Raw genomic sequence first — 26,594 nt, 5'->3', positions numbered from 1 at the left:
ACCTCATCTGTAAAATGGGGATTAAAACTTTGAGCGCTTATCGTTATTATTACTATTATTCCCTGAGCCTCAGTCACCGCATCTGTAGAATGGGGATTAATACTAATTATAATGATGGTATTTGTAAAGTGCTTACTATGTGCAAAGCACTGTTCTAAGTGCTGGAGAGCCTCCTCTCTGATCTCCCATCCTCGTGTCTCTCCCCACTTCAATCCATATTTCATGCCGCTGCCCGGATTGTCTTTGTCCAGAAACGCTCTGGGCATGTTACTCCTCTCCTCAGAAATCTCCAGTGGCTACCAATCAACCTACGCATCAGGCAAAAACTCCTCACCCTGGGCTTCCAGGCTGTCCATCCCCTCGCCCTCTCCTCCCTCACCTCCCTTCTGTCCTTCTCCAGGCCACGCCACACCCTCCGCTCCTCTGCCACCGCTAATCTCCTCCCCGTTAGGCCTCGTTCTCGCCCGTCCCGCCATCGACCCGCGGCCCACGTCCTCCCCCGGGCCCGGAATGCCCCCAATCCCTCTGCCCATCCGCCAAGCTAGCTCTCTTCCTCCCTTCAAAGCCCTACTGAGAGCTCACCTCCTCCAGGAGGCCTTCCCACACTGAGCCCCTTCCTTCCTCTCCCCCTCATCCCCCTCTCCATCCCCCCTTCTTACCTCCTTCCCTTCCCCACAGCTCCTGTATAGATGTATATATGTTTGTACGTATTTATTACTCTATTTTACTTGTACATATCTATTTTATTTTGTTAATATGTTTGGTTTTGTTCTCTGTCTCCCCCTTCTAGACTGTGAGCCCGCTGTTGGGTAGGGACCGTCTCTCTCTGCTGCCAACTGGGACTTCCCAAGCGCTTAGTCCAGTGCTCTGCACACAGTGAGTGCTCAATAAATACGATTGATTGATTGATTGACTGATTTTACTTTGTTAATATGTTTGGTTTTGTCGTCTGTCTCCCCCTTCTAGACTGTGAGCCCGCTGTTGGGTAGGGACCGTCTCTCTCTGCTGCCAACTGGGACTTCCCAAGCGCTTAGTCCAGTGCTCTGCACACAGTGAGTGCTCAATAAATACGATTGATTGATTGATTGACTGATTTTATTTTGTTAATATGTTTGGTTTTGTCGTCTGTCTCCCCCTTCTAGACTGTGAGCCCGCTGTTGGGTAGGGACTGTCTCTCTCTGCTGCCAACTGGGACTTCCCAAGCGCTTAGTCCAGTGCTCTGCACACAGTGAGCGCTCAATAAACACGATTGATTGATTGATTTTATTTTGTTAATATGTTTGGTTTTGTCGTCTGTCTCCCCCTTCTAGCCTGTGAGCCCGCTGTTGGGTAGGGACCGTCTCTCTCTGTTGCCAACTGGGACTTCCCAAGCGCTTGGTCCAGTGCTCTGCACACAGTAAGCGCTCAATAAATACGAATGATTGATTGATTTTATTTTGTGAATATGTTTGGTTTTGTCGTCTGTCTCCCCCTTCTAGACTGTGAGTCCGCTGTTGGGTAGGGACTGCCTCTCTCTATGTTGCGAACTGGGACTTCCCAAGCGCTTAGTCCAGTGCTCTGCCCACAGTGAGCGCTCAATAAACAGGATTGATTGATGGATTATTGATTAATAATAGCTGCCCTCAGCCGAGAAGGGGTCCGGGGAGGGGTCCGGGGAGGAGCGGGCCTTTGGCGCTCAGAGCAGGGCGCAGCATTCCCGCCGCTGGATCTCCACGGTGCGGAGCAGGAGCCCCAGGCCTCGCTGGGCATAGGGCGGGTAGCGCAGGCTGTTGAGTTTCTCCAGGCCGGGCCGGCGCAGCAGGCAGCCGCGATGGTGCGAGAACGTGTCGAAGCTGAAGCGGCCGTGGTAGTTGCCCATCCCGCTGGGCCCTGAAAAACCGGCCCGGGGGCCCTGAGCCTCTGCCCCTCTGCCCAGGGACAGTCTTTCTATGTTGCCAACTTGTATTTCCCAAGCGCTTATTACAGTGCTCTGCACACAGTAAGCGCTCAATAAATAATAATAATAATGGCATTTGTTAAGCGCTTCTGGGCCTCAGTTCCCTCATCTGTAAAACGGGGATGATGACTGCGAGCCCCACGCGTGCCAACCTGATCACCTTGTATCCCCCCAGTGCTTAGAACAGTGCTTTGCATGTAGTAAGCACTTAACAAATGCCATTATTATTATTATTATTATTATTATGATGATGATGATGATTACTACGTGCAAAGCACTGTTCTAAGCGCTGGGGGGGATACAAGGTGATCAGATTGGCCCACGTGGGGCTCACAGTCATCACCCCCGTTTTACAGATGAGGGAGCTGGGGCCCAGAGAAGTGAAGTGACTTGCTCAAGGTCACACAGCAGACGTGTGGCAGAGGTGGGATTCGAACCCACGACCTCTGACTCCAAAGTTTTGGATTGACTGATTGATTGATTGATTGATTGATTGATTGATTGCCCGCAGCGCGGCCCCCCTAGGGAGCTCCGCCGGGGCAGGGGCGGGGTAACCCGGGGCAACCCGGGGGCGGGGCCTCGGACCGACCAATGGCTCCGCGGGGCAGAAGCAGTGGGCGGGGCATCGGACCGGCCAATGGCAACGCGGGGCATAGGGGAAGTGGGTGGGGCAGGGGGAGGGCGGGGGCTCGGACCGACCAATGGCTCCGCGGGGCAGAAGCAGTGGGCGGGGCATCGGGCCGACCAATGGCAACGCGGGGCATAGGGGATGGGCGGGGCCTCAGATCGACCAATGGCAGTGCGGGGCATAGGGGAGTGGGCGGGGCAGGGGAGTGGGCGGGGCATCGGACCGACCAATGGCAACGCGGGGCAGGGGGAGTAGGCGGGGCCTCGGACCGACCAATGGCTCTGCGGGCCGGGGGGGAATGGGCGGGGCTTCTAATCGACCAATGGCTCCGCGGGGCAGGGGGAGTGGGCGGGACTTTGGATCCGCGGGGCGGGGCCTCGAACCGACCAAAGGCTCCGCGGGGCAGGTAGAGGGGGCGGGGCTTCTAATCGACCAATGGCTCGGCGGGGCAGGTGGAGTGGGCGGGGCTTTGCCAACTTGTACTTCCCAAGCGCTTAGTACAGTGCTCTACACACAGAAAGCGCTCAATAAATACGCTTGATTGATTGACCAATGGCTCCGCGGGGCAGGGGCAGTGGGCGGGGCCTCGGGCCGACCAAAGGCTCCTTGGGGCAGGTGGGGTGGGCAGGGCCTCGGACCAACTAACGGCTCCGCGGGGCAGGTGGAGTGGGCGGGGCCTGGGAACGACCAATGGCTCCGCGGGGCCGGGGGGCGGGGCTTCGTCTCGACCAATGGCTCCGCGGGGCGGGGGGAGTGGGCGGGGCCTGGGACCGACCAACGGCTCTGAAGGGCGGGGGGGGAAGGGGGCGGGACCCGGGCCCTACCAACTCCTCCGAAGGGCAGGGAGGTCAGGGTGATGTGCAGAATGCCGTCGTTCCCGCAGAAGCCGCCGCTGCTCGTCCGGTCCAGCACGTGGCGGACCACCTGGTGGGGGGGGGGGGGGCATCATCATCATTATCATCATCATCATCATCATCAATCGTATTTATTGAGCGCTTACTGTGTGCAGAGCACTGGACTAAGCGCTTGGGACGTACAAGTTGGCAACATCTAGAGACAGTCCCTACCCAGCAGTGGGCTCACAGTCTAGAAGGGGGAGACAGAGAACAAAACCAAACATACTAACAAAATAAAATAAATAGAATAGATATGGACAAGATAAATAGAGTAATAAATATGTACAAACATCTATACAGGTGCTGTGGGGAAGGGAAGGAGGTCAGATGGGGGGATGGAGAGGGGGACGAGGGAGAGAGGAAGGAAGGGGCTGAGTGTGGGAAGGCCTCCTGGAGGAGGTGAGCGCTCAGTAGGGCCTTGAAGGGAGGAAGAGAGCGAGCTTGGCGGATGGGCAGAGGGATTGGGGGCATTCCGGGCCCGGGGGAGGACGTGGGCCGGGGGTCATCATCATCATCATCATCAATCGTATTTATTGAGCGCTTACTATGTGCAGAGCACTGTACTAAGCGCTTGGGAAGTACAAATTGGCAACATAAAGAGAGAGCCCCTACCCAACAGTGGGCTCACAGTCTAAAAGGGGGAGACAGAGAACAAAACCAAACATACTAATAAAATAAAATAAATAGGATAGATATGTACAAGTAAAATAAATAAATAGAGTAATAAATATGTACAAACACATATACATATATACAGGTGCTGTGGGGAAGGGAGGTAAGGCGGGGGGGATGGAGAGGGGGACGAGGGGGAGAGGAAGGAAGGGGCTGAGTGTGGGAAGGCCTCCTGGAGGAGGTGAGCTCTCAGTAGGGCCTTGAAGGGAGGAAGAGAGCCAGCTTGGCGGAGGGGCAGAGGGATTGGGGGCATTCCAGGCCCGGGGGATGACGTGGGCCGGTGGTCGATGGTGGGATGGGCGAGAAGGAGGTACAGTGAGGAGATTAGAGGCAGAGGAGCGGAGGGTGCGGGCTGGGCTGGAGAAGGACAGAAGGGAGGTGAGGGAGGAGGGGGCCAGGGAATGGATGGACAGCCTGGAAGCCCAGGGTGAGGACCCCCTGTCAACGGGTGCCCTGCCCTGCCCTGCCGCAGCTCTCCTGTCCTCCCCCTAAGCGCTTAGTCCAGTGCTCTGCACATAGTGAGCGCTCAATAAATACGATTGATTGATTGCAGCCCAAAGGCCGGTTGGTCTCTCCGGGGCACTGCCTTCCCCTCCCACGCACCCCCATCTCTGGGACATCCTTGTCCCCTATAGCCCCTTGAGGTCCCGTATGATGATGATTAGGATGATAATAATAATAATGATGGCATTTGTTAAGCGCTTACTATGTGTAAAGCACCGTTCTAAGCGCTGGGGAGGCTACGAGGTGCCCAGTGTTGGGTAGGGACCGTCTCTATATGTTGCCAACGTGGACTTCCCAAGCGCTTAGTACAGTGCTCTGCACACAGTAAGCGCTCAATAAATACGATTGATTGATTGATCAGGTTGTCCCATGGGGGACTCAGAGTCAACCCCCTTTTAGACTGTGAGCCCGCTGTTGGGTAGGGACCGTCTCTATACGTTGCCAACTTGGACTTCCCAAGCGCTTAGTACAGTGCTCTGCACACAGTAAGCGCTCAGTAAATATGATTGAATGAATGAATCCCCATTTTACAGATGAGGTGACTGAGGCCCAGAGAATAATGATAGTAATAATAATAATAATAATAATGAAATTTCTTAAGCGCTTACTATGTGCAAAGCACTGTTCTAAGCGCTGGGGGGGATACAAGGTGATCAGGTTGTCCCACATGGGGCTCACAGTCTTCATCCCCATTTTACAGATGAGGTAACTGAGGCTCAGAGAAGTGAAGTGACTTGCCCAAGGTCACACAGCAGATGTGGCGGAGCCGGGATTTGAACCCATGACCACTGACTCCAAAGCCCGGGCTATTTCCACTGAGCCACGCTGCTTACGGTATTTGTTAAGCGCTTACTATGTGCCAAGCACTGTTCTAAGTGCTGGGATAGATACAAGGTAATCAGGTGGGGCTCACGGTCTCCATCCCCATTTTACAGGTGAGGTCGCTGAGGCCCAGAGAAGCCAAGTGGCTTGCCCGAGGTCACACAGCGGATAAGTGGCGGAGTGGGGATTAGAACCCACGTCCGCCGACTCCCAAAGCCCGGGCTCTTTCCGCGAAGCCAGGCGGCTGCTTCTGGATGGTCCCGGGCCGGAGACGGACAGGGCACTGGCCTGGCCCCCTTAGAAAAGCAGCGTGGCTCAGTGGAAAGAGCCCGGGCTTTGGAGTCAGAGGTCACGGGTTCAAATCCCGGCTCCGCCAATTGTCAGCTGGGTGACTTTGGGCAAGTCGCTTCACTTCTCTGGGCCTCAGTTACCTCATCTGTAAAACGGGGATTAAGACTGTGAGCCCCCCGAGGGACCACCTCATCACCTTGTATCCTCCCCTGCGCTTAGAACAGTGCTTTGCACATAGTAAGCGCTTAATAAATGCCATTATTAGTATTAGTCGGCCCCACCGCCGGAGCGTCCCTGACCCGACGCCCCCCGGGGTACCCCCGAGGCCCGCCCGCGGCCCCGCACCTGGCTGCGGGTGGAGAAGGCGTAGAGCGCCAGCGGCTTGTCCTGCCGGTTGATGAAGGCGATGGCCTCGTCCAGGCCGCCGACGGTGAGGATGGGCAGGATCGGGCCGAAGATCTCCTCCCGCATCACCGGCTCATCCTCCTTCACGTCCACCAGCACCGTGGGAGCTGCGGGCCCGTCCCACCCCGGGGGGCTCAGGTCGGGGGGTTCGGCCCGGGGTCACCGGGGGGGTCACGGAGGGGTTTCGTGGGGTCAGGCCCGCCCTGCCCGGGGTGGAGGGGGGTCCCGGCCGGCTCACCGACGTAGAGCTCCTCCTCGTCCGTCTGGCCGCCGATGACCAGGCGGCCGCTGCCCAGCAGGGCCCGCAGCCGGTGGAAGTGTTTGGGGCTGACGATGCGGCCCAGGTCGGGGGAGCGCCGGGGGTCTTCCCCGTAGAAGCGGCGCACGGCGGCCTGCAGGGCGGGCAGCAGCCGGTCCCGCGTGCCCGCGCTGCACAGCACGTAGTCCGGGGCCACGCACGTCTGGCCGGCGTTGAAGAAGCGGGCCCAGGCCAGGCGGTTCGCCACGGTCTGGACGTCCACGGCGTCGTCCACGTAGCAGGGGTTCTTGCCCCCCAGCTCCAGCGTCACCGGGGTCAGGTGCCGGGCGGCTGCCGCCATCACCAGCTTGCCCACCCGGGTGCTCCCTGGCGGGGGCAAATACATCATCATCATCGTCATCAGAGTCTTCGCTCAGCGCTTGCTAGGTGCCAAGCGCCGGAGTAGACACGAGGCGATCGGGTTTCTCACGTGGAGCTCACAATCTTAATCTACGTTTGACAGGTGAGGTCGCTGAGGCCCAGAGAATCAATCAATCAATCAATCAATCAATCAATTGTATTTATTGAGCGCTTACTATGTGCAGAGCACTGTACTAAGCGCTTGGGAAGTACAAATTGGCAACACATAGAGACAGTCCCTACCCAACAGTGGGCTCACAGTCTAAAAGGGGGAGACAGAGAACAGAACCAAACATACCAACAAAATAAAATAAATAGGATAGAAATGTACAAGTAAAATAAATAAATAAATAAATAAACAGGGTAATAAATATGTACAACCATATATACATATATACAGGTGCTGTGGGGAAGGACGTAAGATGGGGGGATGGAGAGGGGGACGAGGGGGAGAGGAGGGAAGGGGCTCAGTCTGGGAAGGCCTCCTAAGAAGTGAAGAAGTGAAGCGAGAAGGGAAGCGAGAAGCGAGAAGTGAAGTGGCTTGCCCAAGGTCACCCAGCGGATGAGTGGCGGAGCCGGGATTGGAACCCACGTCCTCCGACTCCCAAGCCCGGGCTCTTGCCCATTAGGCCAAGATGAGAGAGACGAGATGGGGTGTATCCGAATCGGGCAGGGGGCTGGGGGAGGGTTGTGGGGACAGAGAGCGGGTGGGCCCGGGGCGGCGGCAGGGGCTGGGGGAGGGAAACTGAGGCGGGGGAGGGTGGCGGGGTGGACTGTACCCGTGAAGAAGATGTAGTCGAACTTGTTCTCCAGCAGCGAAGCCGTCTCCTGGGGCCCCCCCAGAACCACCGCGAAGCAGCTCTGAGGACGAGGAGGAGGATGAGGAGAAGGACCAGAAGGAGGATGAGGAGGAGAGGGGCGGCTGCAGCGGGCCCGAAGCCCCCGGCCCCAGGCCCTGGCCCACCCCCAGCCCCGTCGAGGCTGTCTGTCCGGGGACCGCGGGACGGGCCCCTCACCGGGTCCAGGTAGCGGGGCAGAACTTCGGCCATGATCCGCTCCACACCGCGGCTCAGCTCGGAGGGTTTCAGAACCACACAGTTTCCTGTCCGGGAGGGCCCGGTGGTTGGTCCTGCCCGGACCCACCCGGACCCGCAGGGCATTTGGGGGCCAGGTGGCAGGAAGGGCGAGGAGGGGCGGCTGAGGCCCGGAGGGACAAGGAGAGGTGAGGAGGGGAGAGGATGGTGAGGAGGTGTGAAGTGAGCAGGGAGGGATGAGGACCTTCTCTCCTTCTCCAGCCCAGCCCGCACCCTCCGCTCCTCCACCGCTGATCTCCTCACCGTACCTCGCTCTCGCCTGTCCCGCCATCGACCCCCGGCCCACGTCCTCCCCCGGGCCTGGAATGCCCCCAATCCCTCTGCCCATCCGCCAAGCTAGCTCTCTTCCTCCCTTCAAGGCCCTGCTGAGAGCTCACCTCCTCCAGGAGGCCTTCCCAGACTGAGCCCCTTCCTTCCTCTCCCCATCGTCCCCCTCTCCATCCCCCCATCTTACCTCCTTCCCTTCCCCACAGCACCTGTATATATGTATATATGTTTGTACATATTTTTTACTCTATTTATTTATTTTATTTGTACATATCTATTCTATTTATTTTATTTTGTTAGTATGTTTGGTTTTGTTCTCTGTCTCCCCCTTCTAGACTGTGAGCCCACTGTTGGGTAGGGACTGTCTCTATATGTTGCCAATTTGTACTTCCCAAGCGCTTAGTACAGTGCTCTGCACATAGTAAGCGCTCAATAAATACGATTGATGATGATGATGATGATGAGAGGGGGCAAGGTGGGGAGGGACGAGGAGGAGGAGGATGACGACGACCCAGGGTCGGGGTGGTGGTGTCCAGGGCTCACCGGCGGCGATGGCACCCACCAGGGGTACGACGGCCAGGTTCAGCGGGTAGTTCCACGGAGAGATGATGAGCACCAGCCCGAACGGCTCCTTGCGGATGAAGGCGGCGTCCAGCCGGGTGGCCTGGATGGACGAAGGCAGGCAGAAGCGGAGCGGGGGACGCTCGGCCACTCGACCCCAGGCAAACCCCAGCCTCGGGCCCGGGGCCGCGTGGCGGCGGGGGGGATGATGCTGCTGCCCCGGGGAGGGGGTTCCTGCCCCCTGCCCCCCGACCATCTCACCAGGTTGGTGTCCACGGGCTGGTCCTGCATCCAGGAGTGCAGGTTGTTGAGGGCCAGGTTGATCTCACTCCGGCAGATGCTCAGCTCGGACACCTCCGCCTCGAATGGGGCCTGGACGGACGGATGGACGGACCGGCCCGTCACTGTCCGCTGCCCCAGGCCCTGCCCATCAACCACACAGGGCCCCGGCCCCACAGACACGCCCATCAATAATAATAATGATGGCATTTGTTAAGCGCTTTCTATGTACAGAGCACTGTTCTAAGCGCTGGGGGGAGATACAAGGTGATCAAGTTGTCCCATGTGGGGCTCACAGTCTTAATCCCCATTTTACAGATGAGGTCACTGAGGCTCAGAGAAGTCAAGTGACTTGCCCAAGGTCACACAGCAGACGTGGCGGAGCTGGGATTCGAACCCATGACCTCTGATTCCCAAACCCGGGCTCATTTGCACTGAGCCACGCTGCTTCCCGGACCCCACAGACCCGCCCGTCAATAGAGAAGCAGAGTGGCTCAGTGGAAAGAGCCCGGGCTTTGGGGTCAGAAGGCATGGGGTCAAATGCCGCCTCCGCCACGTGCCTGCTGTGGGACCTTGGGCAAGTCACTTCTCGGAGCCTCGGTTACCTTATCTGTAAAATGGGGATGATGACCGTGAGCCCCACGCGGGACAACCTGATCACCTTGTATCCCCCCCCAGCGCTTAGAACAGTGCTTCGCACATAGTAAGTGCTTAACAAACGCCATCATTACTATTATCACCAGTCCCGCCCAAGAGACCCAACCATCAATCACCCAGGCCCCGCCCCCAAAGACCCGGCCATTCATTCATTCAATCAATCAATCGTATTTATTGAGCGCTTACTATGTGCAGAGCACTGTACTAAGCGCTTGGGAAGTACAAATTGACAACATAGAGAGACAGTCCCTACCCAACAGTGGGTTCACAGTCTAAAAGGGGGAGACAAAGAACAAAACCAAACATACTAACAAAATAAATAGAATAGATATGTACAAGTAAAATAAATAAATAAATAAATAGAGTAATAAATATGTACAAACATATATACATATATACAGGTGCTGTGGGGAAGGGAAGGAGGTAAGATGGGGGGGATGGAGAGGGGGACGAGGGGGAGAGGAATTCATTCATTCATTCATTCAGGAGAAGCAGTGTGGCTCAGTAGAAAACATCCCGGGCTTTGGAGTCAGAGGTCAGGGGTTCCAATCCCGGCTCCACCAATTGTCAGCTGTGTGACTTTAGGCAAGGCACTTAACTTCTCTGTGCCTCAGTGACCTCATCTGTAAAATGGGGATGAAGACTGTGAGCCCCCCCGTGGGGTGACCTGATTACTTTGTAACCTCCCCAGCGCGTAGAACAGTGCTTTGCACGTAGTAAGCGCTTAATAAATGCCATTATTATTCTTATTCATTCAATTGCAATTATTGAGCGCTTACTGTGTGCAGAGCACAGTACTAAGCGCTTGGGAAGTACAAGTTGGCAACATAAATTGGCACATGGGGCTCATCATCATCATCATCATCAATCGTATTTATTGAGCGCTTACCATGTGCAGAGCACTGTACTAAGCGCTTGGGAAGTACAAATTGGCAACATGTAGAGACAGTCCCTACCCAACAGTGGGCTCACAGTCTAAAAGGGGGAGACAGAGAACAAAACCAAAGATACTAACAAAATAAAATGAATAGAATAGATATGTACAAATAAATTGAATAAATAAATAAATAGCGTAAAAAAAATATGTACAAACATATACACATATATACAGGCTCACAGTCTCAATCCCCATTTTACAGATGAGGCCACCGATGCCACAGGGCCCGCCCCACAGACCCGCCCATCAATCACCCGGGCCCCGCCCCCATAGACCCCCCTGTCAATCACTAGGGCCCCGCCCCCGGAGCCCCGCCCACCAATCACCCGAGGTCCCGCCCCTTAGGCCACGCCCCCACAGACCTGGCCACCAATCTCCTGGCCCCGCCCCCGCCCCGGCAACGAGCGTCCTATAGGCTCTGTCCCTCCCCGAGGCCCCGCCCCCCGGCAACGAGCGTCCTACAGGCCCCGCCCCCTGCCGTGGCCCCGCCCCTGGCAACGAGCGTCAATCAATCAATCAATCGTATTTATTGAGCGCTTACTGTGTGCAGAGCACTGTACTAAGCGCTTGGGAAGTCCAAGTTGGCAACATCTAGAGACAGTCCCTACCCAACAGTGGGCTTACAGTCTAGAAGGGGGAGACAGAGAACAAAACCAAACATATTAATAAAATAAAATAAATAGAATAGATATGTACAAGTAAAATAAATAGAGTAATAAATATGTACATACATATATACAGGTGCTGTGGGGAAGGGAAGGAGGTAAGATGGGGGGGATGGAGAGGGAGACGAGGGGGAGAGGAAGGAAGGGGCTCAGTGTGGGAAGGCCTCCTGGAGGAGGTGAGCTCTCAGTAGGAGAGTAGTCCAAGTTGGCAACATATAGAGACAGAGAACAGTGCTTTGCACATAGTAAGCGCTTAATAAATGCCATCATTATTATTATTATTATAGAGACGGTCCCTACCCAACACTGGGCTCACAGTCTAGAAGGGGGAGACAGAGAACCAAACAAAACATATTAGCAAAGTCAAAGACAGAGAATAGATATTGACAAGTAAAATAAATAAATAAATAGAGTAGTAAATCCGTACAAATATATACACGCTCTTTCCTCTGAGCCAAGCGGCTTCTCCTACAGGCCACGGCCCCTGGCAACGAGCGTCCTACAGGCCCCGCCCCCGGCAACGAGCGTCCTATGGGCTGCGTCCCTCCCCGAGGCCCCGCCCCCTGGCAACGAGCGTCCTACAGTCTCCGCCCCCTGCCTAGGCCCCGCCCCTGGCAACGAGCGTCCTACAGGCCCCGCCCCCGGCAACGAGCGTCCTATGGGCTGCGTCCCTCCCCGAGGCCCCGCCCCCGGCAACGAGCGTCCTATGGGCTGTGTCCCTCCCCGAGGCCCCGCCCCTGGCAACGAGCGTCCTACAGGCCCCGCCCCTGACAACGAGCGTCCTATGGAAGCAGCGTGGCTCAGTGGAGAGGAGCACGGGCTTTGGAGTCAGAGGTCACGGGTTCAAACCCCGGCTCCGCTAATTGTCTGCTGTGTGACTTTGGGCAAGTCACTTCACTTCTCTGTGCCTCAGTTACCTCATCTGTAAAATGGGGATTGAGACTGTGAGCCCCACGGGGGACAGACAACCTGATCACCTTGTAACCTCCCCAGCGCTTAGAACAGTGCTTTGCACATAGTAAGCGCTTAATAAATGCCATCGTTATTATTATTATAGGACCCGCCCCTGGCAACGAGCGTCCTACAGGCCCCGCCCCTGGCAACGAGCGTCCTATGGGCTGCGTCCCTCCCCTAGGCCCCGCCCCCGGCAACGAGCGTCCTACAGGCCCCGCCCCCGGCAACGAGCGTCCTATGGGCTGCGTCCCTCCACGAGGCCCCGCCCCCGGCAACGAGCGTCCTATAGGCCCCGCCCCTAACGAGGCCCCGCCCCCGGCAACGAGCGTCCTATGGACTGCGTCCCTCCCCGAGGCCCCGCCCCTGGCAACGAGCGTCCTACAGGCCCCGCCCCCGGCAACGAGCGTCCTATGGGCTGCGTCCCTCCCCGAGGCCCCGCCCCCCGGCCACGAGCGTCCTATGGGCTGCGTCCCTCCGTGTCCGCCAGGCCCCGCCCCCTGGGCACCTTGCGCAGGTCGTCCGCCAGCGCCCCCAGGAGGCGGTCCCTGTTGTCGCGCAGAAAGCGGCCGAGCGCCTCCAGCTGCGCCGCCCTGAAGGCCTCGGGCCGGGTCCGCCCGGAGTTGAACGTGTTTCGCAGTCGCTGCAGGGTCTCCGCGTGGGGGTCCATCCTAAGGGGGCGAGATCGACCCTCCATCAATCAATCAATCAATCAATCATTTATTGAGCTCTTACTGTGTGCAGACCACCGGACTAAGCGCTTGGGAAGTCCAAGTTGGCAACATCTACCCCCCCCCCCCAGTGCTTAGAACAGTGCTTTGCACATAGTAAGCGCTTAACACATACCATCATCATCATTTTTATTATTATTAGGCCTGTCTCCCCCTCAAGATTGTAATCATCATCAATCGTATTTATTGAGTGCTTACTGTGTGCAGAGCACTGTACTAAGCGCTTGGGAAGTACAAATTGGCAACATATAGAGACAGTCCCTACCCAACAGTGGGCTCACAGTCTAAAAGAGTAATCCCATTTTGGGCAGGGAATATGGCTATTACATTGTTGTGTTTGTGTCGTACTTTCCCAAGTGCTTAGTACAATCATCATCATCATCATGCCCTGCACTCTGTAAGCATTGTAATCCCATTTTGGGCAGGGAATATGTCTATTACATTGGTGTGTTTGTGTCGTACTTTCCCAAGTGCTTAGTACAATCATCATCATCATCATGCCCTGCACTCTGTAAGCACTCAACAAATACGATTGACTGATAGAATCAATCCTGTATCTGTGTTGGTACATATTTATTACTCTATTTGTTTTACTTGTACATATCTATTCTATTTATTTTATTTTGTTAATATGTTTGGTTTTGTTCTCTGCCTCCCCCTTCTAGACTGTGAGCCCGCTGTTGGGTAGGGACCGTCTCTAGATGTTGCCAACTTGGACTTCCCAAGCACTTAGTACAGTGCTCTGCACACAGTAAGTGCTCAATAAATACGATTGAATGAATGAATGAATGGGTCTGTCCCCCTCTCCCCCTCGTCCCCCTCTCCATCCTCGCCATCTTACCTCCTTCCCTTCCCCACAGCACCTGTATATATGTATATATATTTGTACATATTTATTACTCTATTTATTTTACTTGTACATATCTATTCTATTTATTTTATTTTGTTAATATGTTTGGTTTTGTTCTCTGCCTCTCCCTTCTAGACTGTGAGCCCGCTGTTGGGTAGGGACCGTCTCTATATGTTGCCAACGTGGACTTCCCGAGCGCTTAGTACAGTGCTCTGCACACAGTAAGTGCTCAATAAATACGATTGATGATGATGATGATGATTACTCTATTTTACTTGTACATATCTATTCTGTTTATTTTATTTTGTTAATATGTTTTGTTTTGTTCTCTGCCTCCCCCTTCTAGACTGTGAGCCCGCTGTTGGGTAGGGACCGTCTCTATATGTTGCCAACTTGGACTTCCCAAGCGCCTAGTACAGTGCTCTGCACACAGTAAGCACTCAATAAATACGATTGATTGATTGATATAGAGACAGTCCCTACCCAACAGTGGGCCCACAGTCTAGAAGGGGGAGAGAGAGAACAAAACCAAACATATTAACAAAGTAAAATAAATAGAATAGATATGTACAAGTAAAATAAATAGAGTAATAAATATCAATCAGTCAATCGTATTTATTGAGCACTTACTGTGTGCAGAGCACTGGACTAAGCGCTTGAGAAGTACAAGTCGGCAACACATAGAGACAGTCCCCACCCAACAGCGGGCTCACAGTCTAGAAGGGGGAGACGGAGAACAAAACCAAACATACTAACAAAATAAAATAAATAGAATAGATATGTATAGGTAAGATAAATAAATAAATAAATAGAGTAATAAATATGTACAAACATATATACATATATATAGGTGCTGTGGGGAAGGGAAGGAGGTCAGACGGGGGCGTGGAGAGGGGGACGAGAGGGAGAGGAAGGAAGGGGCTCAGTCTGGGAAGGCGGTCGATTAATCCTATTTATTGAGCACTCGGTGCGTGCAGAACACTGTACTAAGCACTTGGGAGAATCCAGCATTTCATTCATTCAAACGTATTTATTGTGCACTTACTGTGTGCAGAGCACTGGACTAAGCGCTTGGGAAGCACAAGTGTTGTCTGTCTCCCCCTTCTAGACTGTGAGCCCGCTGTTGGGTAGGGACCGTCTCTATACATTGCCAACATATGTACCCAACAGCGGGCTCACAGTCTAGAAGGGGGAGACAGACAACAAAACAAAACATATTAACAAAATAAATATGTACAAATAAAATAAATAAACAGTAATAATAATAATGGCATTTGTTAGGCACTTACTATGTGCAAAGCACTGTTCTAAGCGCTTGGGGGATACAAGGTGATGAGGTTGTTCCACGCGGGGCTCACAGTTTTAATCCCCATTTTACAGATGAGGTCACTGAGGCCCAGAGAAGTTAAGTGACCTGCCCAAGGTCACACAGCAGACACGTGGCAGGGCCGGGATTAGAACCCATGACCTCTGACTCCAAAGCCCGGGCTCTTTCCACTGAGCCACGCTGCTCCCAATAACTATGTACAAACATATATACGTGTATACAGGTGCTGTGGGGAGGGGAAGGAGGTAAGGCGGGGGGGAAGGGGAGGAGGGGGCTCAGTCCAGGAAGGCCTCCTGGAGGAGGTGAGCTCTCAGTAGGGCTTTGAAGGGAGGAAGAGAGCTAGCTTGGCGGATGTGCAGAGGGAGGGCATTCCAGGCCCGGGGGATGAACCCATACCCCTGGCATTCCAGGCCAGGGGTATATATGTATATATGTTTGTACATATTTGTTACTCTATTTATTTATTTATTTATTTTGCTTGTACATATCTATTCTATTTATTTTATTTTGTTAGTATGTTTGGTTTTGTTCTCTGTCTCCCCCTTTTTAGACTGTGAGCCCACTGTTGGGTAGGGACTGTCTCTATATGTTGCCAACTTGTACTTCCCAAGCACTTAGTACAGTGCTCTGCACACAGTAAGCGCTCAATAAATACGATTGATGATGATGATGATGATGATGACGTGGGCCCACAGACTACAACAGACACATCCCCTGCTCACAATGAGCTTAGACTCTAGAGGAGGAGACAGACATTCCTATAAATAAATAAGAGATGGATGTGACTGTGAGCCCACTGTTGGGTAGGGACCGTCTCTATACGTTGCCAACTTGTACTTCCCAAGTGCTTAGTACAGTGCTCTGCACACAGTAAGCGCTCAATAAATACGATTGAATCAATGAATGAATGAATGGATGTGAACCCGTCAGGGCTTCCCTGACCAAGCCCTCTTCTCCTTTTCTTCTACTCTCTTCGTGTCACCCTGACTTGCTCCCTTTATTCTTCACCCCTTCCCAGCCCCACAGCATTTATGCACATAAACGTAATTTTATACATTTACTTCCCAAGCGCTTAGTACGGTGCTCTGCACACAGTAAGCGCTCAATAAATATGATTGAATGAATGAATACATTTATATTGATCTCTATTTCCCCCTCTAGACAGCTCGCAGTGGGACTGTGTCTGTTTATTGTTGTATTGTACTCTCCCAAGTGTTTAGTACAGTACTCCGCACACAGTAAGCGCTGAATAAATACGATTGAATGAATGAATGAATGAATAAAAGGTTTAGAGGAGTGAAGTGTGCCGGCTGGATTCAATTAGGAGGTGAGGTGGGAGGGGGCAAGGTGACAGAGGGCTTACAATGGAGAGGAGGTTTTGTTTGATGAGGAGGTGGAAGGCAACCACTGGAGGTTCTTGAGGAGTGGAGAAACATGGCCTGAACGTTTTTGTAGAAAAATGATCCGGGCAGCAGAGTGAGATATGGACTGGAGTGGGGAGAGACAGGCAGCTGGGAGGTCAGTAAGGTGGCTGTTACAGTAATCAAGGCACGATAGGATAAATGCTTAGATTAACGTGATGGAGGGAAAGGGCAAATTTTAGCGATGTTGTGTGGGCCAAACTGACAGGATTTAGTGATGGATTGAATATGTGGGTTGAATGAGAGAGAGGAATCAAGGATAACGCTAAGGTTACGGGCTTCTGAGACAGGAAGGATGGATGGTAGTGCCACCCACAGGGGTGGAAAAGTGGGAGTGGGAGGATAAAGAGTTCTGTTTTAGACACGTCAACTTTGGAGTGACGGCAGGACATCCAAGGAGAGATGTCTTGAAGGCAGAAGGAAATAGGAGACTGCAGAGAGGAAGAGAGATCAGGACTGGAGGTGCAGATTTGGGTATCATCGGCATAGAGGTGGTGGTTGAAGCCGTGGGAGCGAATGAGTCCTCCGAGGGAGTGGTTGTAGATGGAGATTTATTTTATTTTGTTAGTATGTTTGGTTTTGTTCTCTGTCTCCCCCTTTTAGACTGTGAGCCCACTGTTGGGTAGGGACTGTCTCTATGTGTTGCCAATTTGTACTTCCCAAGCGCTTAGTACAGTGCTCTGCACATAGTAAGCGCTCAATAAATACGATTGATGATGATGAGGAGGAGGAGCCCCCACAGTTAGAGGATGGGAGGGAGAGGAAGAGCCTGCGAAAGAGACCGAGAATGAGCGGCCAGAGAGAAGAGGAGTTCCAGGAGAGGACAGTGAGCTCACTGTTGGGTAGGGACTGTCTCTATATGTTGCCAACTTGTACTTCCCAAGCGCTTAGTACAGTGCTCTGCACACAGTAAGCGCTCAAAAAATACAATTGATTGATTGACAGTGTCAGTGAAGCCGAGATTGGGTAATGTTTCTAGGAGAAGAGGATGGTCAACAGTTTCGAAGGCAGCTGAGAGGTCGAGGAGGATTAGGATGGAGTAGAGGCCATTGGGTTCGCCAAAAGGGAGATCGCTGATGACCTTTGGGAGGGCAGTTTCTGTGGAGTGAAGGGGACGGAAGCCAAATCAGGGGTGGTCAAGGAGAGAATTGGAGGAGAGGGATTTGAGGCAGCGGGTGTAGACAATGAGCTTAAGGAATTTGGAGAAGAATGGGAAGAGGGAGATGGGGTGATAACTGGAGGGAGTCACTGGGTCAAGGGAGGGTTTTTTTAGACTGTGAGCCCACTGTTGGGTAGGGACTGTCTCTATATGTTGCCAACTTGTACTTCCCAAGCGCTTAGTACAGTGCTCTGCACACAGTAAGCGCTCAATAAATACGATTGATTGATTGATTATGATGGGCATGTTTGAAAGCAGTGGGGAAGAAGCCATCGGAGAGCAAACTGTCGAAGATGGCGGTTAGGGAGGGAAGAAGGGAAGAGGCAAGTGTTCTGATGAGGTGCAAAGGGATAGGGTCTGACTTGAAGGTGGAGGGGGTGGATTTTGAGAGAAGGCAGGAGTCCTCCTCTTCAGCTACTGCTGGGAAATAGAGAAGAAGGTTTGGGAGGGAAGATGAGGAGTTCAGTATCAGACACGCTGAACTGGAGGTACTGTGGTGGGCCAACCACGTAAAGACGTTCTGGAAAAGGGAGGCGATGCGAGACTCCGGAGAAGGAGAGGCGTGGGGGCTAGTGAGGTAGATTTGGGAGCCAGCCTCACAGAGGTGGAAGCTAGTATTTTTTAAGCGCTTAGTACAGTGCTCTGCACACAGTAAGTGCTCAATTAATACGATTGATTGAATGATTGATAGTGAGGTAGATTTGGGAGCCAGCCCCACTGAGGTGGGAGCTGAAGTTGCGGCAGTGGCTGAGCTCTCCAAGGAATGGAGTGTAGTCGATGAAGCAGTCAATCGTATTTATTGAGTCTTTACTGTGTGCAGAGCACTGTACTAAGCACTTGGGAAAGTACAAAAGAACAGAGTTAGTAGACACGTTCCCTGACCACAAGGAGCTTTTAGACTGTGAGCCCACTGTTGGGTAGGGACTGTCTCTATATGTTGCCAATTTGTACTTCCCAAGCGCTTAGTACAGTGCTCTGCACATAGTAAGCACTCAATAAATACGATTGATGAAGGAGCTAACAGTCTAGAGGGGGAGACTGACATGAATCGAAATAAATACATGATGGATATGGACATAAGTGCTGGGGGGGTGGATGGAGGGGTGAATAAAGAAGACAAACCAAATGCGAGGGTGATGCAGAAGGGAATGGGAGAAGATGAAATGAGGGCTTAGTCAGGGATGAAGAGAAGAAGAGAAGCAGTGTGGCTCAGTGGAAAGAGCCTGGGCTTTGGACCCTGAGGTCATGGGTTCAAATTCCGGCTCCGCCAACTGTCAGCTGTGTGACTTTGGGCAAGTCACTTCACTTCTCTGGGCCTCAGTTACCACATCTGTCAAATGGGGATGAAGACTGTGAGCCCCCCGTGGGACAATCTGGTCACCTTGTAACCTCCCCAGCGCTTAGAACAGTGCTTTGCACATAGTAAGCGCTTAATAAATGCTATCATTATTAAGTAAGAGGGAAACAGAGCCCTGGGGGACGTCCACAGCTGGAGGGGCAGGAGGACCAGGAAGAACCTTGGAGAGACTAAGAGGGAGGGTCCAAAGAGTACCAGGGAAGACACGATATCTTTCTCAGGAAAAAGGAGTGGTGAAGGGAGGGAGTAGAGTCCATGTTTTGCTTTGTTGTCTGTCTCCCCCTCCTAGACTCTGAGCCCGTTGTTGGGTAGGGACCGTCTCTATTTGTTGCCGAATTGTACTTCCCAAGCGCTTAGTACAGTGCTCTGCACGCAGTAAGCGCTCAATAAATAGGACTGAATGAATGAATGAATGAATGAATGAGATTCGCCTGGAAGTGGTTATAAGGGGTGGAAAGGCAGAGGAGAGGGGTGTGGATTTAGGAAAGGAGCCGTTCCGGGCCCGTGAAACATGAGCAGGACTGAGGGGCAGGGGGAGAGACTGGAAGAGACACAGAGCGAAAGAGGGGTGATCAATCAATCAATCAATCGTATTTATTGAGCGCTTACTGTGTGCAGAGCACTGGACTAAGCGCTTGGGAAGTACAAGTTGGCAACATATAGAGACGGTCCCTACCCAACAGCGGGCTCACAGTCTAAAAGGGGGAGACGGAGAACAAAACCAAACATACCAACAAAATAAAATAAATAGAATGGATATGTACAAGTAAAATAAATAAATAGAGTAATAAATATATACAAACATATATACATATATTCAGGTGTTGTGGGGAAGGGAAGGAGGTAAGAAGGGGGGGATGGAGAGAATGGAGAGGGTGATGAACTTGTATCTACCCCAACGCTTAGAACAGTGCTTCATCATCATCATCAATCGCATTTATTGAGCGCTTACTGTGTGCAGAGCACCGGACTAAGCGCTTGGGAAGTCCAAGTTGGCAACATAGAGAGACAGTCCTTACCCAACAGTGGGCTCACAGTCTAAAAGGGGGAGACGGAGAACAAAACCAAACATGCTAACAAAATAAAATAAATAGAATAGATATGTACAAGTAAAATAAATAAATAAATAAATAAATAGAGTAATAAATCTGTACAAACATCTATACATATATACAGGTGCTGTGGGGAAGGGAAGGAGGTAAGAAGGGGGGAATGGAGAGGATGGAGAGGGTGATGAACTTGTATCTACCCCAACGCTTAGAACAGTGCTTCATCATCATCATCAATCGTATTTATTGAGCGCTTACTGTGTGCAGAGCACTGTACTAAGCGCTTGGGAAGTCCAAGTTGGCAACATATAGAGACAGTCCCTACCCAACAGTGGGCTCACAGTCTAAAAGGGGGAGACAGAGAACAAAACCAAACATGCTAACAAAATAAAATAAATAGAATAGATATGTACAAGTAAAATAAATAAATAAATAAATAGAGTAATAAATCTGTACAAACATCTACACATATATACAGGTGCTGTGGGGAAGGGAAGGAGGTAAGAAGTGGGGGATGGAGAGGATGGAGAGGGTGATGAACTTGTATCTACCCCAGCGCTTAGAACAGGGCTTCATCATCATCATCAATCGTATTTATTGAGCGCTTACTGTGTGCAGAGCACTGTACTAAGTGCTTGGGAAGTCCAAGTTGGCAACATATAGAGACAGTCCCTACCCAACAGCGGGCTCACAGTCTAAAAGGGGGAGACGGAGAACAAAACCAAACATGCTAACAAAATAAAATAAATAGAATAGATATGTACAAGTAAAATAAATAAATAAATAAATAGAGTAATAAATCTGTACAAACATCTATACATATATACAGGTGCTGTGGGGAAGGGAAGGAGGTAAGAAGGGGGGGGATGGAGAGGATGGAGAGGGTGATGAACTTGTATCTACCCCAACGCTTAGAACAGGGCTTCATCATCATCATCAATCGTATTTATTGAGCGCTTACTGTGTGCAGAGCACTGTACTAAGCGCTTGGGAAGTCCAAGTTGGCAACATATAGAGACAGTCCCTACCCAACAGCGGGCTCACAGTCTAAAAGGGGGAGACGGAGAACAAAACCAAACATACCAACAAAATAAAATAAATAGAATAGATAGGTACAAGTAAAGTAAATAAATAAATAAATAGAGTAATAAATATGTACAAACATCTGTACATATATACAGGTGCTGTGGGGAAGGGAAGGAGGTAAGAAGGGGGGGGATGGAGAGGATGGAGAGGGTGATGAACTTGTATCTACCCCAACGCTTAGAACAGGGCTTCATCATCATCATCAATCGTATTTATTGAGCGCTTACTGTGTGCAGAGCACTGTACTAAGCGCTTGGGAAGTCCAAGTTGGCAACACATAGAGACAGTCCCTACCCAACAGCGGGCTCACAGTCTAAAAGGGGGAGACGGAGAACAAAACGAAACGTACTAACAAAATAAAATAAATAGAATAGATAGGTACAAGTAAAGTAAATAAATGAATAAATAGAGTAATAAATATGTACAAACATATGCTCAGCGCTTAGAACAGTGCTTTGCACATAGTAAGCGCTTAATAAATGCCATTATTATTGTATAGACATATCTACAGGTGCTGTGGGGAAGGGAAGGAGGTAAGAAGGGGGGGATGGAGAGGGTGATGAACTTGTATCTGCCCCAACGCTTAGAACAGTGCTTGACATAGAGTAGGCGTTTAACAAATAGCCCGCAAGAGCGAGGCTTTTTGGGTGGGTGGCGGGCGCTCACCCCAAACTAGCACGGATCGTTCTACTTATTGAACGTTGAGTGGTGAAAGTTGGTTGTGTGTTGTTGCTTAGTCCAATTTGTACTTCCCAAGCGCTCAGTCCAGTGCTCTGCACATAGTAAGCGCTCAATAAATACGATTGATTGATTGATTGATTGAAGTGACTTGCCCAAAGGAGGAGGAGGAGAAGGAGGAGGGAGGAAGGGGGAGAGGGAGAAGGGACAGGCCTGGAGTGTAGAGGGGGAGGGTAGACCAGGGGTCAGGTCCCCTGTCCCCCTCCTCCCCCCCTTCTGGTCAGTCACGGCCTCCCATGTCCTGGTGAGAAAATAATAATAATAATAATAATAATAATAATAATAATAATAATAATAGCATTTGTTAAGCACTTACTATGTGCAAAGCACTGTTCTAAACGCTGGGGAGGATACGAGGTGACCAGGTTGTCCCTCATGGGGCTCACAGTCTTCATCCCCATTTGACAGATGAGGTAACTGAGGCACAGAGAAGTGAGGCTCACCTCCTCCAGGAGGCCTTCCCAGACTGAGCCCCTTCCCCCCCTCTCCCCCTCGTCGTCCCCCCCCATCCCCCCCATCTTACCTCCTTCCCTTCCCCACAGCACCTGGATATATGTATATATGTTTGTACATATTTATTACTGTATTTATTTATTTATCTTGTACATATCTACTCTATCTTGTTAGTGTGTTTGGTTTTGTTCTCTGTCTCCCCCGTCTAGACTGTGAGCCCACTGTTGGGTAGGGACTGTCTCTATAGGTTGCCGACTTGTACTTCCCAAGCGCTTAGTCCAGTGCTCTGCACACAGTAAGCACTCAATAAATACGATTGATGATGATGATGATGATGATGATTATTATTATTATTATTATTATTATTATTATTATTATTATCCCCACAGGTCCGGGCCTTCTCTGATAGGGGCCTCCCCCCAACCCCCCGCCCTCGGGACCTAACGGGCGACCCTCCCCCTAACCCACCTCCCCACCCTCAGTGGAATTTAGTTGCAGGAAATAATAACGATGGCATTTGTTAAGCGCTTACTATGTGCTGAGCGCTGTTCTAAGCGCTGGGGGGGAGATCCAAGGTGATCAGGTTGTCCCTCGGGGGACTCACAGTCTTCATCATCACTGTGGCTCAGTGGAAAGAGCCCGGGCTTTGGAGTCAGAGGTCGTGGGTTCAAATTCCAGCTCCGCCACTTGTCGGCTGTGTGGCTTTGGGCAAGTCACTTCACTTCTCTGGGCCTCAGTGACCTCATCTGTAAAATGGGGATTTTAAGTCTGTGAGCCCCCTGTGGGACAACCTGATCACCTTGTAACCTCCCCAGCGCTTAGAACGGTGCTTTGCACATAGTAAGCGCTTAATAAATGCCATTAGTATTATTATCCCCATTTTCCAGATGAGGGAACTGAGGCTTAGAGAGGCCGAGCGACTTACCCAAAGTCACACAACTGATCACAGCTCTCCCCCAACTAGCCTGTGAGCCCGTTGGTGGGTAGGGACCGTCTCTCTATGTTGCCGACTTGGACTTCCCAAGCGCTTAGTCCAGTGCTCTGCACATAGTAAGCGCTTAATAAATGCCATTATGATTATTCTCCCCATCTTCCAGATGAGGGAACTGAGGCTTAGAGAGGCTGAGCGACTTACCCAAAGTCACACAGCTCTCCCCCATCTAGCCTGTGAGCCCGTTGGTGGGTAGGGACCGTCTCTGTATGTTGCCGACTTGGACTTCCCAAGCGCTTAGTCCAGTGCTCTGCACATAGTAAGTGCTTAATAAATGCCATTATGATTATTATCCCCATTTTCCAGATGAGGGAACCGAGGCTTAGAGAGGCCGAGCGACTTACCCAAAGTCACACAGCTCTCCCTCATCTAGCCTGTGAGCCCGTTGGTGGGTAGGGACCGTCCCTCTATGTTGCCGACTTGGACTTCCCAAGCGCTTAGTCCAGTGCTCTGCACATAGTGAGTGCTTAATAAATGCCATTATTATTATTCTCCCCATTTTCCAGATGAGGGAACTGAGGCTTAGAGAGGCCAAGCGACTTACCCAAAGTCACACAGCTCTCCCCCACCTAGCCTGTGAGCCCGTTGGTGGGTAGGGACCGTCTCTCTATGTTGCCGACTTGGACTTCCCAAGCGCTTAGTCCAGTGCTCTGCACATAGTAAGCGCTTAATAAATGCCATTATGATTATTCTCCCCATCTTCCGGATGAGGGAACTGAGGCTTAGAGAGGCTGAGCGACTTACCCAAAGTCACACAGCCCTCCCCCATCTAGCCTGTGAGCCCGTTGGTGGGTAGGGACCGTCTCTCTATGTTGCCGACTTGGACTTCCCAAGCGCTTAGTCCAGTGCTCTGCACATAGTAAGCGCTTAATAAATGACATTATTATTATTCTCCCCATTTTCCAGATGAGGGAACTGAGGCTTAGAGAGGCCAAGCGACTTACCCAAAGTCACACAGCTCTCCCCCGTCTAGCCTGCGAGCCGGTTGTTGGGTAGGGACCGTCTCTTTATGTTGCCGACTTGGACTTCCCAAGCGCTTAGTCCAGTGCTCTGCACATAGTAAGCGCTTAATAAATGCTATTATTATTATTATCCCCATCTTCCAGATGAGGGAACCGAGGCTTAGAGAGGCCGAGCGACTTACCCAAAGTCACACAGCTCTCCCTCATCTAGACTGTGAGCCCGTTGGTGGGTAGGGACCGTCCCTCTATGTTGCCGACTTGGACTTCCCAAGCGCTTAGTCCAGTGCTCTGCACACAGTAGGAGCTCTCGCTCCCGGTGACCTGGCCACTTACTTCATCAACAAAATTGACACCATAAGGCATGATCTCCTGAAAATTTCCCCGGCCCCTCTCCAGTCCTTCCCATCTCGTGCCCCTTCTTCAACTCTCCCATCTTTTCCGGCACTATCTCCAGGGGAAATCTCCTGCCTTCTCTCAAAATCCCCCCCCCTCCACCTGTGCACCTGACCCCATTCCTCCGCACCTCATCCAAACGCTTGCCCACTCCCTTCTTCCCTCCCTAACTGCCATCTCCCAAGCGCTTAATACAGTGCTTTGCACATAGTACCTCCTCCAGGAGGCCTTCCCAGACTGGGCCCCCTTTTTCCTCTCCTCTTCCCCATCCCCCCCACCTCCTTCCCCTCCCCACAGCCCCTACATATATGTTTGTACAGATTTATTACTCTTTTTATTTTATTTATTTATTTATTTTACTTGTACATTTCTATCCTATTTTATTTTGTTGGTATGTTTGGTTCTGTTCTCTGTCTCCCCCTTTTAGACTGTGAGCCCACTGTTGGGTAGGGACTGTCTCTATGTGTTGCCAATTTGTACTTCCCAAGCGCTTAGTACAGTGCTCTGCACATAGTAAGCGCTCAATAAATACGATTGATTGATTGATTGATTGATTGATTGATTTTACTTGTACATATTTACTATTCTATTTATTTTGTTAATGATGTGCATCTAGTTTTATTTCTATTTATTCTGACGACTTGACACCTGTCCACATGTTTGGTTTTGTTGTCTGCCTCCTCCTTCTAGACTGTGAGCCCGTTGTTGGGGAGGGACCGTCTCTGTAATGTTGCCAACTTGGACTTCCCAAGCGCTTAGTCCAGTGCTCTGCACACAGTAGGTGCTCAATAAATATGATTGAATGAATAATGAATGCAGCCGGGACGGCGCTGAGTGTGCCCGGAGAAATCCCCGGAACCAGGGGGACAGCAGGACCGGACAGGCCCGGGACAGGCCCGGGACAGGCCTGGAAAGGCCCGGACAGGACCGGCCCGTCGGTGGGAGCCTCGATCCCTTGACCGGAGCTCGGGGTCGGGGGGACGGGGGGCTCAGGGGTGCAGCCGGGGGTCGGGGGCAGCTTTTTACCTCTATCCGTTGGCCCTCTTAATCCGTTTGTCCGAGCGGCCCAGATCCTCGAGGTGACGAAATGTGTCCGGGGCGGGAACTGAGCGTCACCCGAGGGAACATTCATTCACTCCTTCATTCATTCAATAACAATAATAATAATAATGGTATTTATTAAGCGCTTACTACATGCAAAAGCACTGTTCTAAGCGCTGTGGAGGCCACCAGGTGATCAGGTTGTCCCACAGGGGGTTCACAGTCCCAATCCTCATTTTCCAGACGAGGTAACTGAGGCCCAGAGCAGTGACTTGCCCCAAGTCACCCAGCTGACAGGTGGCGGAGCCGGGATTTGAACCCATGACCTCTGACTCCAAAGCCCGGGCTCTTTCCACTGAGCCACGCTGCTTCTCAGTCGTATTTACTGAGCGCTTACTGTGTGCAGAGCACTGTACTAAGCGCTTGGGAAGTACAATGAGGAGCAGCGTGGCTCAGCGTAAGTAGCCCGGGCTTTGGAGTCAGAGGTCATGGGTTCAAATCCCGGCTCCGCCAACTGTCAGCTGGGTGACTTTGGGCAAGTCACTTCACTTCTCTCCCCCTTTTAGACTGTGAGCCCACTGTTGGGTAGGGACTGTCTCTATATGTTGCCATCTTGTACTTCCCAAGCGCTTAGTATAGTGCTCTGCACACAGTAAGCGCTCAATAAATATGATTGATTGATTGATTCTCTGGGCCTCAGTTCCCTCATCTGGAAAATGGGGATTAAAACTGCGAGCCCCCCCGTGGGACAACCTGATCACCTTGTAACCTCCCCGGCGCTTAGAACAGTGCTTTGCGCATAGTAAGCGCTTA

At 51.8% G+C, this 26,594-nt stretch overlaps 1 protein-coding gene across 1 annotated transcript; it reads right to left on the bottom strand.

Annotated features, from left to right (window-relative positions):
* Window positions 1–1,553: 1,553 nt before the first annotated feature.
* Window positions 1,554–25,838, bottom strand: ALDH3B1 (aldehyde dehydrogenase 3 family member B1). The gene is made up of 10 exons (XM_038764669.1): window positions 25,767–25,838; window positions 12,732–12,894; window positions 8,996–9,106; window positions 8,717–8,837; window positions 7,829–7,914; window positions 7,592–7,673; window positions 6,393–6,779; window positions 6,095–6,261; window positions 3,389–3,488; window positions 1,554–1,869 (listed from the first exon to the last, which is right to left on the bottom strand). The coding sequence occupies exons 2-10, from the start codon at window positions 12,891–12,893 to the stop codon at window positions 1,676–1,678; spliced, it is 1,410 nt and encodes a 469-aa protein (XP_038620597.1). The 5' UTR covers window position 12,894; window positions 25,767–25,838; the 3' UTR covers window positions 1,554–1,675.
* Window positions 25,839–26,594: the final 756 nt, after the last annotated feature.

This window comes from Tachyglossus aculeatus, chromosome 22 (assembly GCF_015852505.1).
Source record: "Tachyglossus aculeatus isolate mTacAcu1 chromosome 22, mTacAcu1.pri, whole genome shotgun sequence".
NCBI classification, from domain to species: domain Eukaryota; kingdom Metazoa; phylum Chordata; class Mammalia; order Monotremata; family Tachyglossidae; genus Tachyglossus; species Tachyglossus aculeatus.
Note: the sequence above shows the minus strand (reverse complement) of the source record. Positions and strands in the feature narration are given on the sequence as shown.